General features: G+C 33.3%; 1 protein-coding gene across 1 annotated transcript; it reads left to right on the plus strand.

Annotated features, from left to right (window-relative positions):
• The first annotated feature begins 263 nt into the window (after positions 1–263).
• Positions 264–19101, plus strand: LOC123656415 (putative inorganic phosphate cotransporter). Its single transcript, XM_045592105.1, has 10 exons — positions 264–380; positions 2110–2289; positions 14283–14421; positions 14962–15188; positions 15642–15791; positions 16210–16342; positions 17165–17289; positions 17610–17729; positions 18248–18380; positions 18767–19101. Exons 1-10 carry the CDS (start codon positions 264–266, stop codon positions 18829–18831), a joined length of 1389 nt encoding a protein of 462 aa, XP_045448061.1. The 3' UTR covers positions 18832–19101.
• Positions 19102–19326: the final 225 nt, after the last annotated feature.

The raw sequence follows: 19326 nt of genomic DNA on the forward strand, positions 1-19326 counted from the left end.
GTTTTCTCTAATTACGTAGTTTTGTAGTCGTTCGTATTTCGCGCGATAGATGTCGCCACACATGCAAATTCGTATCTTCCAAAATTGAAGAAGGATATTTTATGACTATATGTATGTTGTACGTTCATCCATATTAATCCATTCATAATAACATTACAAGAGAGAGAAAAAGAAACTCACGCACCCATAACTTAAACAATGTAAGTAAATGAAATTACTATTGTTATTAACAAAAAACTTTTGTTTCAGAGAGGTTGATAGGGATGCGCCATGTCATCGTCTTACTCCTGTTCCTGTCCACGACTGTCTCCTACGCGACGAGAGTTAGTATGAGCATGACTATCATCGGAATGACAAAAGAAAATAACTACGGGTACCCGGTAAGTATTAATTTATTTTGTGTGTATATATTTAAACTAGCAGTTTTATCATCTGCTTCTCCATGGGTTTTGGAGATTGTTGTCACGGCCATTTTTTCTTGATTATGGCTGTGAAAATTCAGAAGCTCGTGCGACTCTAAGTTAATCCTTTTATTCAATAGCAGACTCTGGCCATGAGCGAAATATTTTAGTAACACCCTATTACTGGGCAGTAGTTTATCAGTTCAGGTGAAGCAAACCGTAAAAGCCTTTTATACTTCTTTTTTCTAAATCCTATCAGCACTCAAGTAAGAGACAAATTTTATCAACAATTGGCTTAACAGTTACTGAGTGGTTTTTTGGAAATTTATATTTATCATGACTGAACATAAGGACAGAACTTTCTCGACAGTAAATTTTTATAAATATTACCTACCTCCAAATTATTACTGTAGATTAATTTCCTCATAAATAAAAGACTTATGGGTGAATATTTTGAACAATAGCCAAATATTTGTATCGAAACATATTTTTTTTTTTTTAAAAAAGCAATATCATCGAATGGATTTTAATACATCGAATGTAAGAAATACGCGTTTCTTACTCGAAGCGTGCATTTTCACACCTCAGTTATTACAGTACCGTTCATTATTTCCCACAATGTATACATTGTACCAATCGTAGTCAAAAATAAAGGAAAGAATGGCATGAGGGGTTTATGGATCCCCGATCGGAACAAAGTTCCTTTCGCTTTTTGGTAGACATTTGCTGTACAGTCATAATTAATATTGTAAAATATCAAGTTAAAATAGTTAAAGTGCAAAATTTCTAATAAAATATATTTATTTATATATAATGATTTAATGTAAGGGGTAAAGGGTTAATGTAAAAAGCACAAAGATGTACATGAAATAAAAAATTGAAATTAAAAAAAAATTAAACACTGTATGATGGAGGGTAATTTAAGTATGACCTATTACCTATTATATGATGTGATTACATTTTTCATATAATTATATAATCTTTAAAACTTAAGCTACCGTCGATTCAAACTTTAGATTCTACAGAGATATTTTGGCGATAAATTCCGCAATTAATTAAAAAAATGTGTGTGTGTGTGTGTGTGTGTGTGTGTGTGTGTGTGTGTGTGTGTCAGCCCCGACGCACGACTAGAGCTTACTCCTTCAGACTTACTGTCTAAACAGGCACCATTGATTTCCATTGACAACCACATGATATGGTATTAATCGTTTCCTTAGACTAGTAAGCTTTTTTGTGCCTATTTGAACAGTCGATCTTAAGGAGTAACTCCAGTCGTGCTGTGTCTAAATATGCATAAAAAAGGCAAGGTAGAGTCAAAAATAACAAAAATTTAACCTTAACCTTATCTCTGTAACAACGGGGTTTACACGAAAATAGTTGACCGGGGGGTGAAAACCCATCCTCTCCCCACCACCCCCCACCCCCCATTTTTCCCACCAACCACATAAATTACACTCCTCGATTGTACATGATTACCAAAAGGCTTACTAGTCTAAGAAAAAGATTAATACCATATCAAATGGTAAATAAACGAATCAAAAAACGCCGTCTATCGGAACCGAAAAAGCCACAAAAACGTAACGAGGTCATTTGTTCAGTAGACTTTTCTTCTCCTAATTTTTCTTATGTAAAAATCGATATTTAAGAAGTAAACTTCAAAAAAAATTTCACTGATATGGATCCACCCATCAATCTTAATTGTTTCCAGGTCTTCGACTGGAGCCAGAGCATCAGGGACACTATCCTTTCGTCTTTCTTCTGGGGGTACATTGTTCTGCAGATCCCTGCTGGTATGCTGACTGGAAGGTTCGGTGGTAGGATGCTCATCCTTGTGTCAATGGCTGTCACTGGCATCCTCAACCTCTTTGTACCATTCGCTGCGACTAAGGTGAGTTTATATCAACGTTAGTTATATAAAGAGATACATTTTTTTTCTTTGTTTCGTTAAACGCTGGGCACAGTTTCATTCTCCTTCTGCTAGCTACCAACATCTTTTGCACAGGAATTTTAACGACAGCTACCAATTTAAAATTGATTTCAATGTTTACTGATCCTAGGGTCTAGAGCGTAAGTTCAAATGGTAGTCTTAATAAGTTTATTGATACTAACAAAAATGGATGATTATAATCACTAACAAAAATGGATGATTATAATCATAATTAATAATTATTAATTAGTATAAGAATATAATAAAATAGAACATTTAGACTGGCACAATTAGTATTGACACCCTTTCCGTTTTAGGCTGTAGTTTCGATTCCCACAAAGACCCCGGTTGTAAAATTTATATATGTATTTTATATTATGTACCTGTACATATATTATATAGCTAAAGCGCTTTGAACGCGCTAATATCGAGCAGTCCTAGTAGATATTAAAAATTCTTTTAGAGTTACATAGTCTATTTACCGAGGAAGCCTTCAGGCTATTTTATACTTTTATTTATTTATATATTTTATGGGGACATCCACAAAATACATATAACACATTATATCAAATCATTATCTAATATGTATTCCATTACGGAGTACACAACACTGTCCAATATATTAATGTCATGAAGGAAGTATCTTTAAAATTCTTACATAATATATTTAAAAATAGTACGATTAAATTGAAAATTTATATCTATTAATAATAATAAAATTCATTTTAAAGAAATCATTAATCAAATTTATATAAAAAGGTCAAAAGGTAAATCAAAAAAAATAATAAAAACAATCGAACATAACTAGAATTCGATGAAAATAATCAAAGATAACTTTAATTCTTACTCAAATAAGATTTATGTAATATTGTGAAGTCGGTCGTAAATCATGTCATTCACATTTGGCTACTTATCTTCATTTAACAGAATAATTTTTGTACATAATTATACATTCATTCATACGTATGTACAGACCTGTTTTGGTATTGCCATTACTTTTTAAATATATTATTAAAATCAAATATCACAGCTTATATATATTAAAGATTTAAATATTCAAATGTTAATCTATGCTTTTATGTAAATACTAGCTATGCCCGCGGCTTCGCTCGCGTTGAAATTAGTGTGTCACAAAGTTTTCCCGGTAAATTCCTAGTGAAACTCTCATCAAAATCGGCTTAGCCGTTCCGTAAACCTTCCTCTTGCCAGTGGTGGAGCCCTCTCTCCAATGGTGAAACCGCATGAAAATCCGTTCTGTAGATTTTGAGCGAATCGATCACATACACTTTTGGGGACTTTGTTTTATAATACACTAACTGTTGTCCGCGACTACCTCCGCGTGGTTATGAAGATATGCATTACTATTAAGATGGTGAACGCAAATTATTTTTTTTTATTTCAGTCACTTGAAATGCTTATCAAACTGAGTAACTTTTTAAAAGGCACAATTAAGTATAATTTAATAGTTATTTTTATAAAACCTCTCTATACACCACATTTTTAGTTTTCTTTTCAGGCTGTATATGTTTCATACAAACTCTCAACCCCAATTAAACCCCTTTAGCGGTGGAATATCGTAAAATCCGTTCTTAGCGGACGTCTGCTAACTATAATCTACCTCCCTGCCAAATTTTATCTTTGTCCAACCTGGATGAATAGACCATCCAGCGTTTTTTGAGTTCTCGTGATGCGTGAGTTATTTACCTTTCTCTTTTATATATATAGATAACGATGCATTATTTGGACACCTTCTCACCATCTAAAGAGCGTACATTTTATATTTCAAGACTCTTACTTCAAAAACATAGGACTTTCATACAAACTTCCAACACCCGTTTTATCCCCTTAGGGGTCGAGTTTCGTAAAATCCGTTCTTAGCGGATGTCTACGTCCTATAAGGAGCCTACTTGCCAAATTTCAAGTTTGTAGGTGTTATAGTTTCGGAGATTTCGTGATGAGTGAGTGACCTTTCGCTTTTATATATATTATACATATAGATTTGTAATACGAGTGATTCATTTTTAGAGATCCGTACTCAAAGCGTGCTATTAGCGATCTAATAATAAAATAAAAATTAAATATGAGCAATGTTCATTGTGAAACATTCAGTACCCGGAAGTGGGTATTTGAGTTGTACATACTTTTGTGATATCAGTAAGACCTTATACTCGAATTTGACCGATATACTTGAATTACAAATAGACATTTGAAATTGTCACAGCCCTGGCTTACGGTCTTTGCGCTTGCATACATTTGTATTGGCCATACAGATGGTCTGGGCGTTTGTGGTTGTGTATTATGTGGACCACAGAGAGGTAGGTAAGGGAGGTAAAACCTCTTTACGCACGCTTGACTAGGCGAGTAATAAAAGAACAACAAGATTCTTGTTATTTTAACGTTTTTATCAACTAATACGGAATCTTAAGTGTGAGCGTCCAACTCATACTCGACATTTTTGTTATCTATATTCTCCTTATGCAAACTTTTACACGCCTACGTTCAAATATTTAAAATTTAATGTTTATTGATAATAAAAAGAGGATGGTTTTTTAAAATTTCCGTATTTATAAAAAAAAAACGAGTGCGCTTTAGACGAACGTAACAACGTAACTCTCTCTCTTTCTATCTTCACTAACTTATATCTCCCTCTCAACTTCCGTTCACCTCGCCCGATCACACTTTTCGTAACACTCTCGTCACACATCCACTAGCTTACTCCCCAAGTCAAGCGTGCGTAAAGAGGTTTTACTTCAAAAAGAAATGAAAAAAAATCAAACGCAGAAAAGTAATATCACTAATGACCTCTGAAAGATTTATCTAAAGACATTTATTTAGAGATTCAATCAATTTGAATCCTTGGAAAAAAAATACGGTTCAAGGGAGCTGCGGTGGTCGAGATGAATTCGTACAAATTACTTAATAAATCTCGAAGCAACCCTTTTAAATCAGATGAATTATAACGCAACATTAATAATAGTAATAAATCTAACTATTTTTTAGGTTCCTTTATCTACAACTATCTATATTAAAATTGTAACAAATCAAATTAATTGTTTTTTAAAGATTGAACATCTTTATCAAATAAAATAATTTTTAACAAAAAAAAACCGACTTCAAAAAGGAAACTAAAAAGTGAACAATAAATTTACTTAGTACAAAGTAATTCGTATTTTGATTTAGTTAATCAGAAATAATTAAATAAATATTTTATAATTTTGAAGTCGGTGCCAAGTAAAACAATAACTACTCTAGTATCTACTCATAAGTTGTATTCAGTTTTCTTTCATAATCAAGATTCGGCGCTAGTTACGCGAGCGCACACATACTAAATAATCCTTTGTCTCAAACTTACTTAAAACTTTGTATTTATAGTGTTTTTTACGTGTTTATTACGAACAGTGTTGTGTTTCATATTATAGTACTTGTTTCAAAATCAAATTCTATGTGTATTTTCAATTATTTCTTTGTTTTTGATAGTACTTTTGTTGAATAAGTTGTAAACGCGGTGACTTTTAGTGACCTCTAAATCATCCGTTGTCACATAAGAACAAAGACTTTAAAATTCCGCCTAGCTTTTAAACTTCCTCTCTGAATTGGTTGCAATATTCGACCGCATCGTATATTGAGTGTTTGGTCTAGCGGCACGGGGTCTTGCTTTTGTAGTCGCGTGCGCTGTGACGAGCCTGAGTTCAAACCCCGCTTCACTCGGAATTTAAGATTTTTAAATATTAGTTATATTTTATCAAAATGAAATTTGCTTGCTGCAACCTGACGACAGGTGTCTCTGAGTGCTTGTCGTGTTCAAAGTGTAGTAATAATTATCACATCAAATGCCTGTATCCATCTGACAAACGGAAAGAATTACCCTCAGATACAAAAAAACATTGGATTTGTCCGGAATGTACGGTGGCTCAGCCAAGATCTGCTAGAAATGATAGTACACCAGTGCGAGTGCAATCGATGTGTCATTTGCGCAACGATGTTGATAATGTCAATTCTCGTAGAGGCGCCGCGTCTGAGGTTTACGATGATTGTGTCTTGGATTTAACTGATAGGTCATCGCTTATCGACGTAATCAAATCTGTTATATCCACTGAATTGGCGAGTTTTAAAGCGGAAATCAATGTTATTATGAATCCAATTAAAGAAGAAATAAAATTAATTAAGAAAGAATTTGAAAATTTTAGAGAAAGTTTGGAATATATTAATACGAAATTCGAAGAAATGGTTAAGCGCACGGATAGTTTTCAGGAGGAGATTAAGGTTTTATCTAAGAAATGTATCGAAATCGGTAAACTGAGTAGTTCCATTGAAAAAATCGAGTCCGAAAACAATAATCGAGAACAATGGGCTCGTAAGTCTAATGTAGAAATATATGGAATTCCCGAAAAGAAAAATGAAAATCTTATTTCTCTGTTACAGACTATAGTTAATAAGACAGATCTACAAATAAATATGAGTACTGATATCGATTTCGTTACTAGGGTTGCCTCTAAAAAGTCTGAAAATAAGAAAACCAAACCGATTATTGTACGTTTTTTATGCCGCTGGAAGAAAGATGAATTTTTATCAGTTGTCAGAAAATTAAAGCTCAGAGGTACTGATATTGGTTTTAATGATGGTAACAGTTCGATATTCTTCAACGATCATCTCACCAGCACAAATAAAACGTTATTGCAATCAGTGAAGAAGGCTGCAAGTGATAAGAATTATAAATATGTGTGGGTGAAAAACTGCAGTATTATGGCTCGTCGTTCCGATACTAGTCCAGTTTTGCACTTTACAGGTTTGAAAGATTTAAACAAAATTGCATGAGGATTATTGTACATATAGTTATGTTATTTAATTTTAATTTTAATGTGTGTTTGATTGTGTTTACTTTTATATTGTTATTATTATTATTGTTGAAATTGATCATGGTATATCGTGTGTTTTTGCGTTTTGGTTTTGGGTACATTATTATTATATATTGGGACATACTCTTCTTTGAGTACAATATTGGACTCTCTCTTGTTTTGACCTTTATATTTGTGATTATTTTTAAACTGATTGTTAATGGCTAAGAATTTCTCAATTTTGTATCAGAACGTCCGCGGCTTACGTACTAAAACAAACTCATTTTTTAGGAGCGTCTTGGGTGTGGATTATGATTTTATCTGTTTGACTGAAACATGGCTCTGTGATGGTATTTTCAGCGAAGAACTGTTTGATTCTAGATATTTGGTATATCGGCGTGATCGTGAGTATAAAAATCGTGGTGATAGTATGGGTGGGGGTGTCTTAGTCGCAGTTAAGACAGATATACCGGTTCGATCGTCAGTATCAATTGATGTGAAGAATTTTGCTGGTGAAGTAATTAAAGTCTCTATTCCTTTGGAAATTGGACCTCTCCTTAAGCAGCTTCATATTTATTGTTGCTATTTTCCTCACAGTAGATTCCATGTTGAATCTCTCTGTGATTGTTTTGAACATATCACAAATGAAGTTTTGACGCATCCCGATGATAATTTTTTTATAGTTGGAGATTTTAACATTTCGAACTGTATTTGGGATTTGGATGGGAAATTTATGCGCATGTGTAACTTCGATGATAGTGACCCTGGAGTTGATTCTTTGTTCAGTTTCTTAAATATTACAGACCTAAAACAATTTAATAGTGTCCCTAATGAAAATGGGCGATATTTGGATTTAGTAATTAGCAACTCTCACTGTGTTGTGAGTTGCTATGATTCTCCTCTTACAAAGGAAGATGTCCATCATCCCACACTTAAGGTGAAATTAAGTATTGCTTATGATAGATCTACTTTTTCCACTCCTCGTAAGGTACGGTTATTTCGAAATGCAAATTATAATGAAATAAATGAAGTCATATCTGGTATTGATTGGTGTCATTTGCTTAGTAACGGTGATATCTCTGATGCTATTAATTTATTTTATGATACTATTAACTCCATAATTTCGCAATATGTTCCAATAAAAACTTTAAAAGGCGATAAAAGGTATCCTTTTTGGTATACTAATGGTCTAATAAAAATAATATGTGATAAGTTGCGTTGTCATAGGCGATGGAAAATCTATGGTCGAGTATCTGACTACAACATGTTCAGCTATCTGAGAAACCGTCAAAAACAAGTCCAAATTGAGTGTTATGATAAATATATATATCAATCGGAATTAAAAATTAATAGGAATAGTAAATTTTTTTGGGCTTTCATTAGGTCTAAAAGGGCTTCAGTAAATATACCTAAAGATGTTTTTTTCAAGAATGAGTGTACCTCCGATGCAAGTAAAATATGTCAATTTTTTAACGAACACTTTAAATCTGTCTATTCAGCGCCGCCTAACATTGCTAGTTCTTATGGGTCCCAAGGTAATGTGTCTTCTAATAGTAATTTGTCGTTAGGACGTATTGAGCTTACCGTTAATATTGTTATGAAATATCTCAAGCAGTTGAAAGTTGATAAGGGTTCGGGACCGGATGGCTTGCCACCTATTTTTTTGCAATTGTGCCACAAATCTTTAGCTTATCCGCTTCTGCTTTTGTTTTCTTTATCTTTACGATCGGGTATCATGCCTGATATTTGGAAACGATCTTACGTTGTTCCTGTGTACAAGTCTGGTGATAGGCATAATGTTGAAAATTACAGACCGATTTCAAAATTGTCTACTGTTGCTAAATTGTTTGAGAAAATTGTGTATGACAATATTTATCCGAGTCTTAGACCTTTTTTAATGAGTCAGCAGCATGGGTTTGTGGACGGGAGATCAACGGAGAGTAATTTGTGTGAGTTTGTCCATCGCGTTTCTATTGCTATGGATCAGGGTTACCAGGTGGATGTCGTGTATACCGACTATTCTAAGGCATTTGATAAGATACCGCATGCAATATTGATAAATAAACTAGAAAGAGTCGGTATACATGGCGATCTACTTCGATGGCTTTCTTCTTACCTATATAACCGTAGCCAAGCAGTGACAGTGAAAGGGCATGTTTCCTCGTTTGTGCCCGTTTCTTCTGGTGTACCCCAGGGCTCGCACCTTGGTCCTCTACTTTTCAATATTTTTATAAATGATATACATAAAATTTTCGAGAATTCAGATATACTTCTTTATGCTGATGACATGAAAATTTTTAGGTGTGTATCTAATAATTCTGACTGCATACTACTTCAGAGTGACTTAAACAAATTGTGTGATTACTGCTCAGTGAATTCTATGTATCTGAACATAAAAAAATGCTACGTGATATCCTTTTCTCGTAAGACTAACACAATTAATTTTAATTATCAACTTAATCAAGAGCCAATAACACGAGTTACCGAGGTGCGAGACTTGGGTGTTTACATCGATAACAAATTGACTTTTAAGTCACATATTAATTATGTTACTGCTAAAGCATTCCGAATGCTTGGCTTTGTGTTGAGAGTGGGACGTGATTTTAAAAATGTCAGCACAATTATTCTCCTTTATAACTCTTTTGTAAGATCTATCTTGGAATACTGCTCAACTGTATGGAATCCATTTTACAAATGTCATGTTGCTCAATTGGAAAAAATTAATTATAAATTTATAAAATTTTTAAGTTATAAAGCTTCGCCGCATATTCAAGATATCCCGTATATTCCTTCTTTAGAAAATCGTCGATTGGAGAGAGACCAAATATTTTTATTTAAGTTACTTCGTAATTTTATTGATTCCCCTTATCTACTTAGTCATATATTATTTAGGTGTCCCAAAATTAATACACGTAATCAGTCCCTATTTTATGTGCCTAGAACTAGGACCAAATATACGCAGAATAATTTTACTTTTAGAGCATGTAAAGTGTACAACCAATGTTTTCATCACATTGATTTTGCAACTTGTTCAGTGCAATCTTTAAGGAGTGAATTACGATATGCAATAAATTTTTAATTTTTAATTTATCATTAATTATTTACATAATTCATGAATTTCTAGTAGGTTGGCTTGATTTTGTTATAAATTTATTTAATTATGATTGTATTATAGTTGGTATGATTAATTTTTAATGTTGTATATATCTGAATTTTATTATCTTTTAATTATTTATTGTTTAATTGATGATTGTATGAAATGTTTCTATTCGTACATGTTTACCTAATCATTCAATTTACTACTGTTTGAATTATTTATATTTTTGTGTGTATCGATTATTTCTGATTAATGTGTGCTTTTTAGCTTATTAATGAATTGTTTACTATTGGAAACTTTATTGGTTTATGTATTAGTTTTATATGATTTTTTTTCTTTGTATTACTGTACTGTTTGTTTCCTAAATAAAATAAAATAAAAAAAATAAAATAAAATAATTTGTTTTATTGACTATTAGGTTGAATAATGTTATTATTCTGTTATTGTTTTGACGTAGCTAATAATATTTTTTGTACTTGTTTGTTGTGTGTGTGTTGTTTGTATTTGTTATTGTAGCCAGGTTGTATTTGTATTGTATTTACTTGGCACCAACTTCAAAATTATAAAATATTTATTTAATCATTTCTGATTAACTAAATCAAAATACGAATTACTTTGTACTAAGTAAATTTATTTTTCACTTTTTAGTTTCCTTTTTGAAGTCAGTTTTTTTTGTTAAAAATTATTTTATTTTACAATTTTTAGTGATGGGTAGGTAACAAGGATGCTTTTTCTCTTATGTCGGGGGTTCGGAAACATACACAATACACAAGCACAAACACCCAGATCATGACAAACATCTGTATGGCCAATACAAATGTCTGTCGTGCGCGGGGATTCAATCCATTAACGCCAGCGCAACAGCCGGTGCTGTGACCACTGCGCTAACGCGTCGACATACTATGAGTAAAGTTCGCTATCAGGTGTACGTAATAACAACCGGGACTGACAGCCTAGCGTGTTCTCCGAGGCTGGGTTGGGAGAACCACAAGGATTAACAACTAGACCGAAAATAAATATTTGTATAAACATAAATATCCACTCCGAGCGGGAATAGAACCCGCGACCGTCGGTGTTTAGGCGACGCCGACACGGCACATGCACCATTATATCAAAGCGGTCGTCAATCAGCAAAAGGTAACTGCTGTAAATTGTTGAGAAATTCCCTCGAGTGTTTATGGGCTACATCATCAAACCTGGTCCTGCGACACAGATGATCATACAGCAGGTAATTGCTATAAATCGTTGAAAAGTTCCCTTGACTATCTTTCGTCTCCATCATCAGACTGTAATGACACTTGTAACCCATATAGGTGCAAAGTTCTCATCAATAGAAACGAATTAAGTTCAAACAGCAGGTAATTGGTATAAGTCGTTGAAGAGTTCCCTCGACTATCTTTCGTCTCCATCATCAGACCGAAATGGCACTTATAACTCATACATATGCAAAGTTCTCATCAATAGAAACGAATTAAGTTCAAACAGCAGGTAATTGCTATAAATTGTTGAAGAGTTCCCTCGACTATTTTTCTTCTCTATCATCAGATCGACTCCAGACCTTTATTAAATAGTAGTGCTTTATAGTACTTAATGAAAACATGATTAAATTTACTAGTCACCCTTACGATTTTTGAAAGTTTCCCTCGATTTCTCTGGGATCCCATCATCAGATCTTGGTTTCCTTATCATGGTACCAAACTATGAATATCTCCTTTCCAACAAAAAAAGAATTATCAAAATCGGTTCATAAACGAAGAAGTTATCTCCGAACATACATAAAATATATATATATATATATGCGGTCGAATTGAGTAACCTCCTCCTTTTTTTGAAGTCGGTTAAAAAGAAAGAAATCCCTGATTGAGTTAGTAATTATTATGAATAAGTAGTGGACAATTTTTTTTACACAATATATTTAAATAAAATGCCGAAACGTAGTAGGCACATAGTATACGACGTCACCAAATTGGATAACTTTTTGTTTTGCGTTATTTATTGTCAGGACATTGTTTATATTAAATAAAATTAAAATAATTGTGTTTGCTCGCAAATGAAAAAAAAACCGACTTTAATTACATCGACAAGTAATACAACGTAGATCGACGAAAATAATAGTCAAATAAATACGCATTATCAAAGATTACTCCAAAAGTTGTAATCAGATCTCGATGAAATAAATTGATGAATCAATTACATATGATCACATGATAAACATCAGCTTTCGATTAAACTAAAAATCATCAAAATCGGTACACCTAGTGAAAAGTTATGCGGTATCATACAACGTAGGTCGGACGAAAAATTTGTCAAGTAAAAACGCATTATTAGATATAACTTGAAAAGTAGTTGTTATATCTCAAATAAATTTAAATGGGACCAATTGGCACATATCACCTTTCGATTAAAAAGAATTGTCGAAATCGGTCCACCCAGTCAAAAGTTCTGAAGTAACATACATAAAAAAATTCAGTCGAGTTGAGAACCTCCTCCTTTTTTGAAAGTGTGGCGTGTGTGTGTTTGTGGGTCAGCTCCGACGCATGACTGGAGTTTACTTCTTCAGACTTACTATCTAAATAGGCACTATTGATTTCCATTGACAACCACATAATATGGTATTAATCTTTTTCTTAGACTAGTAAGCTTTTTGTGCCTATTTAGACAGTCAATCTAAAGGAGTAAACTCCAGTCGTGTGTCGGAGCTGACACACACACTTTTATTATTATTATTTGATAGATTTAATTTTCTATTTCCAATAAAAATACACTGTACCAAGTTAAAGGTCAAAATACTTCTGACTTGTGTCACTCGGGGCGATACAAGGATCTTTCCGAAAATAATTATGAGTGACATAGGTTTGATAGTAAGACGGTTTTGCTATTAGGTAATCAGAGTTTGAGATTAAATTTATATTTCGCTAAAATCTTAATTATTTTGCAGATATAATGGCAATATTTTATTGTCTGTAAAACGGATCGTACTCGTAGATCGTAGTAGTGGTAATGCAGTCGTCTATAGGTTACGGTAATCGCTTATTACCATCAGGTGAACCGCATGCTTGTTTGCAGACGTAGTTCTATAAAAAAAGAAGTCTGGAAGTCTTTATAAAAGTTATAAATGGCAAAATTTTTGTCTATTTGCATGTTTATTCTGGAATCATGCAAAGAGTACGACATTGGATGAACTTTTTATAATTAAGATCCAGAAACTCTTTAATCTGATGTAGGTTTCATCTTGATACATCGTCCAGAAATAATAATAACATTATTTTAACGATTGTTGTGAAATTGAAACGAAAATGTTTTGTATGGACTTTTCATACTGCCTGAGTCAGCGACAGTTTGAACAGCTGTAAAAACAGCACTGAATAATGCAAATAAAATATTTTCTTCATACGTTTGTAAAGTTCGTGAACTAAATGGATATGAATAATACCTCAATATTGCCCTAAGTGGGATGAAAATATTGTGTCGCTGTTAACAAACACAGCACAAATATAAAAAAAATACAAATGTTTATATTGTCTACTACAATAGCCAATTGCCACTACGTTTACTAGTCAACAAAGATCTTTAATAATGGGTATTTAGTTGGATATCTTTTCGACAACTGACTATATACTTTTGGTTTCGGAGCGTTTTGAAACAATTTATACTAATTACTACTAACTAACTTAATTTAAATAAAATAAAATGAAAGACATGTAACCGATTTGGAGGCTTTAATGTCTCTGCTTAACTACTACAGTCTTGGGGCCAGCGGATGTCAGGGTGGACCGACCAGACGCTGAGTTTGCGTCTCTTGCTTATTTCTATGAATCTTATACATTGTAACGTATCCTATGTTCTACCTAATCTAGAGCGGATGGACGAGTCGTAATTATAACTATATTTGTATTTTTTTTTTTGTTTGTGAGTAAACACAATTATTTTTTAAGTTGGTTTATTCACTAATGAAACTATTGATCAATGTATTGAACATGTCCAGCAATAATGTTCAATGTGAAACATTTTTTTCATTTCAGGGCGATTGGCAAGCAGTTTGTGGATGCAGAATACTTATGGGACTGTTCCAAGGTCTGCTTTATCCTAGCCTTCATGGTTTATTAGGAAAATGGGCACCTGTGTCAGAGAGAGGCAGAATGGGCACCATCGTATACTCAGGTATTAAACATTATCTATAAATACGTTGTATAACCCCGAGCCGATGAATAGAACAATATTTATTACTTTACGGTGACCGCCATTATTACGAACGATTGGTGGACTTGCCTGGACAATATTTTGACTCATCATTCTCCCAAAGTAACCTTGCTAAATTAAAATGAAGTTCTGCGTAGTTAAGCTTATTATGAATTTAAATCATGCTGATTTGTATTTAAATTCAGTCTTTACTAAGCGACTTCCAAAAAAGGAGGAGGTTCTCAATTCAATTGTATTTTTTATATATTGGCGGACCGATTGGCGCTGGCGTTTGCAGGTTCGATCCCCGCACATGACAAACATTTGTATTGGCCAGACTTTATGTACACCTGATAGCGGTCGTTACTCAAAGTAGGGAATATATTCGCCAACCCGCATTGGAGTAACGTGGTGGATTAAACTCTGAACCTTCTCCTACATAGGGCAAGAGGCCTATGCCCAGCAATAGGATATTACAGGCTGAAGCAAATTTAGTCCAAATCATTTTAAAATTGTCTTCAGGTTCACAATTGGGTACAATAATCGAGATGATAGTAGCTGGTGTGTTGTCTGAAAGTCAGTGGGGCTGGCCGTCTGTTTACTATTTGGCTGGTGCATCCTGCATAGCTTGGTCCGTCCTCTGGTTTATATTTGGTGCTTCGACTCCAAGCACAAGCACGTGGATAACGAAAGAAGAAATGAAATATATCGAATCTAACACTGGTCCTACGGATGCTAATGAACAAAAGGTAATAAGCTTTATTATTGAGGCCTATGTCCAGTAGTGGACTGTGATAGGTTGAAATAATAATGATGATGATAATGATGATTCAGCAATGGTATGTGACAGAGACTCCCATTCAAACCCGCAGATTAATATAATAATTATTATATATTTCTTTGTGACTGATTACACACACTCTGCAACGCTGAAAGAGTCATAATACAACTTTTTTTTTCTTTTTAGCATCTAATCTTCACAATGTAATAACTCCCCACGACGACCGAGTAAATCAATATTTAGATTTTTGACCTCTATTGCCATCATTTTTATGGAGGGTATATTTTGTCAGAATCATATAGGATATAACTGCAATATTAAAAAGTATAAACGACATGTTAAAAAATATTTCTCTTTGTGTTCTATACAATATTCCTTTTATTGCTTAAATGTTATGAATGTTATTTTATTGCTATTTCAGAATATGTCAGTACCTTGGAAAGGTATTTGGACATCCTTACCGTTCTGGTCGATTCTACTCGCTCACTGCGGTCAGAGTCTCGGCTTCTGGACGTTGCTGACTGAGATGCCGTCGTACATGGACAAAGTACTGAAAGTTGACATTAAAAGTGTAAGTATTTATTTGAACCTAAATATACTTAAATAATGAAAACAGTAAGAGGTCCAACTTTTCACTTGAACTTTTATTTAGAAAAAATTTGGATGAAATTTTACAATTTAAAACTGAATTGAACTGAAGCCATAATTGGATATATATTTTCTTTTTAAGTAAATGAGACTAGACACGATTTTATTTGATAAACACGGCATGTGCTTTTTATTTTAAAAATCAGCCCAGTTTCCTTTTGAGTGTTTGAATTCAATTGATTCGTGGATATTAATGTCTTTGTTCCGAATTAAGAAAATTTTCCTGTAAATCGTTTATACTCGGATTTAAATCAAAACGTTCCTTAAATATTTGCATTATTTATCCACTTAACCATCAAACTAAGACGGAAATTATTTAAAACTATAATGTCATTTTACAGAGCGGCTTACTATCAGCGCTGCCGTATGTCGCCATGTACCTCTTGAGCTTCATCTTCAGTTGGACCGCTGAGTTCCTCATCAACAGAAACATCACATCCCTTGCCACATCGCGAAAAATTTTTAACACTATCGGTATTTATCATAATTATTATTCATTTTATACCAAAATATATAGTAAAAATTTGTCTCAGTACTATTTATGATATGAAAATAATTATAAATTTTATGATCATCAAAGATATTTAAAAATCCAGACTCTTATAGAAAATAAAGACATAAGATAGAGGCACGGCAAGGAGTTTTCGGCATAGTCTTCTCACAAAGTTGTATGGGAGACGCAGTGGTCTGTCTTTCGGCTTTTACTATATATTTCGCAATCATTTATGTACGCTATATACCATAGAATTGTTATTATATCCTACACCATGTCTACCAAATAGAGTGTGTACTGAAGCATCACGAAACATCATAGTAATGGAAAGCTTTATCTAAAATTCTAAATTAAACATCAACTGACTGTCATTTGGCAGTATTGAAATGCTTCTAAGTACTAATTTATATTAACCTTCTAAGTACTAATTTATTTTACCTGTGCCTGCCGTCTTTGCGTGGAATTTAACAAAGAAGTTATTTTTTAGTTCGCAGAGTTATAAAATAAATAAATTTCTATTATAAAAGTAGCCTAAGTTACTTCTTATTATGTCAGCTATCTGCCAGTAAAATTCCCGTCAAAATCAGTCCAGCCGTTTCAGAGATTAGGTGGAACAAACAGACGTACAGACAGACAGATAGACAGACGGACAAATATTGTAAAATATGTTATTTTGGTATACATATCGTGTATATCGGTTATATTGATATTACAAACAGACACTCCAATTTTAATAATTTTTATAGATAGTATTATGTCTAGTTTCAGAATAGCATAATTAAACCTTGTTTTTCCGTTTTCAGCCTTCTGGGGTCCAGCTGCATCGTTACTGGCTCTTTCATACATACCAGCTGGTCACATACCTCTAGCTGTTGCGATGCTTTGCATCACAGTGGGACTAAATGGTGCTCATTATGTTGGATTCTTGGTAAGTTGCTTTGCTAATATTTAATTTATGTAATTAAGAATCAGTAATTAAAAATAAATCAAAATTGCAGCAATCACCAACTATTCCTTACCATAAATTAAAAAGTTACTATAGAATCACTTTAAGCTTTCAACAATTGTGAATCAGACGGTAATCTAGATAATACTAGTAAAACCTTTGTAGATATTTAATAAGAAAAAAAAATTACAACCTTGTTTGATTTAATTACTCCATAACATTTACCTTTTTATTAGACTTCTAAGAAAAAATTAGAAATAGCACAAAATCAATTTTATATTTATGATCAAATTTCGATCCAGATTTCTCATATCGATCTATCGCCGAACTTCGCCAGTACTCTGATGGGCATCACGAACGGCTTCGGAAACATATTCTCCATAATGGCCCCTTTGAGCGTTTCCGCTGTAGTCCGAGATGAGGTAACTATTATTATCAGTTTTTACGCTGTTATAGAGCTGATTAGAATATACGATCACAAAATTAAGAATACAAATTTCTAAAGTAAGCCAAGAGGCGTTTGACAACACAAGTTGTGCGTAATATACAACTATGCGGGTAGATCAAAAATATTTCAATGTTTCTTATGTTTTACTCTTGCATTGTACATTTACTTTTTACGAAACGTACGAGTAAATGTTATATTATAGATATTTTTATAAATAAACACGAGCTTCCTAATCTTAAGAGAATTATAAAACTTACCACATTCTTGAAAACAGAAAAAGACAATACAATTAAACCGAAAATAGAAATCATCATAACAAGAATTTCGCTCTGGCGGGCACATCGTTCCATAGCTTAATTGGCTAGAGCGCCGACACGGTCAGTCGTAGACGCGGGTTCGAATCCCGCTGGAGCGGTCAATTTTTGATATGATATTCAAAAATGTTGACAATACAATTTTCAAGTTTGCAATAAATTTAATTATATCTTACAGACAAGTGCAGATGACTGGAGAAAGGTGTTTTTCATATCAATCGCATTTTACTTCCTGAGCAATCTGTTTTTCATCCTCTTCATGTCCGGCAATGTTCAAGACTGGAACGAGCCTAAACCTAAAACGAATATAGGTAAGACCTTTTTATCTTATAGTGATTTTTAACTGAGGTATGGCACAGCAGGAAATTTCCTCCTCAAATATCGGGTAGCCCGACTGGGCTTCGATCTTACGATCACAGCTAAATAATACTGCTTTCAAGCAGTGTTGTGTTCCTGTTGGTGAGTAACCAGAGCTCCTCAGGGAAATTGGGTAAAAAATTAGCAACGTGAAGATAGCTAGCCAATGAAGCATAACATGTGTAAATAAGTACACACACACTTTTTATATAAACAACTTGACAGCATTTAACGTAATGAACCCTCATGTATATCATGTTTCTCCACTGGCACTATTACTTTGTAGATAACAATTGTCTGTTCTCACGGTTAAACAATGTTTCTATTTTGTATTTCACAGAGGATGGAGTCAAAGCCGTTGAAAAAAGAAGAAAGGAGAAAGAAACAGGAGAACACAAGTTCTGAGGCTAGGAAGTACATATTGCGGTACAAATTATAAAAGCTAGTCAGAGTTCGCAGCAGATGTGCTTATTTGTGATAAAGAGTACTAGTTAAATATGGACCAATTATAAGTTATTGTTAGAATAATTAAGGAGCTTCTTAAGATAATTTATTAAGATGTTTTATACTAAGGCATTCTTGTATATTTACACAAATTACAAATAATAATTCTTAAAAGTTGTGAGTATATTTTATAATAATGGCAAAAACGACAAATATAGCATTTTTGTTCTATATTTTCGTGTTAATACGCTAACTGCAAATAGCATTTAAATAATTTCCATGTCATATTGAGGAGCTAAAAATATCATGATACCACTCAAACCAATCAAGTGGAAACTGTAAAAATCGGTCGACTTGTCGAGCATAAAATTGAAAGATTTGTATGATCTTATTTATGTTAGTGTTAGAGGCTTGAACATTTTTAATATAATATCAAAAATCGATCGAAAAATCGAT

Source organism: Melitaea cinxia, chromosome 9, assembly GCF_905220565.1.
Source record: "Melitaea cinxia chromosome 9, ilMelCinx1.1, whole genome shotgun sequence".
Taxonomy (NCBI): Eukaryota; Metazoa; Arthropoda; class Insecta; order Lepidoptera; family Nymphalidae; genus Melitaea; species Melitaea cinxia.

Coding starts and splice junctions, on each gene's coding strand:
- LOC123656415 (XM_045592105.1), top strand. CDS start 264: ATGCGCCATGTCATCGTCTTACTCCTGTTCCTGTCCACGACTGTCTCC. Junction 15,792..16,209: donor TGAAAGTTGACATTAAAAGT/GTAAGTATTTAT, acceptor GTCATTTTACAG/AGCGGCTTACTATCAGCGCT. Junction 17,730..18,247: donor CCGCTGTAGTCCGAGATGAG/GTAACTATTATT, acceptor TATATCTTACAG/ACAAGTGCAGATGACTGGAG.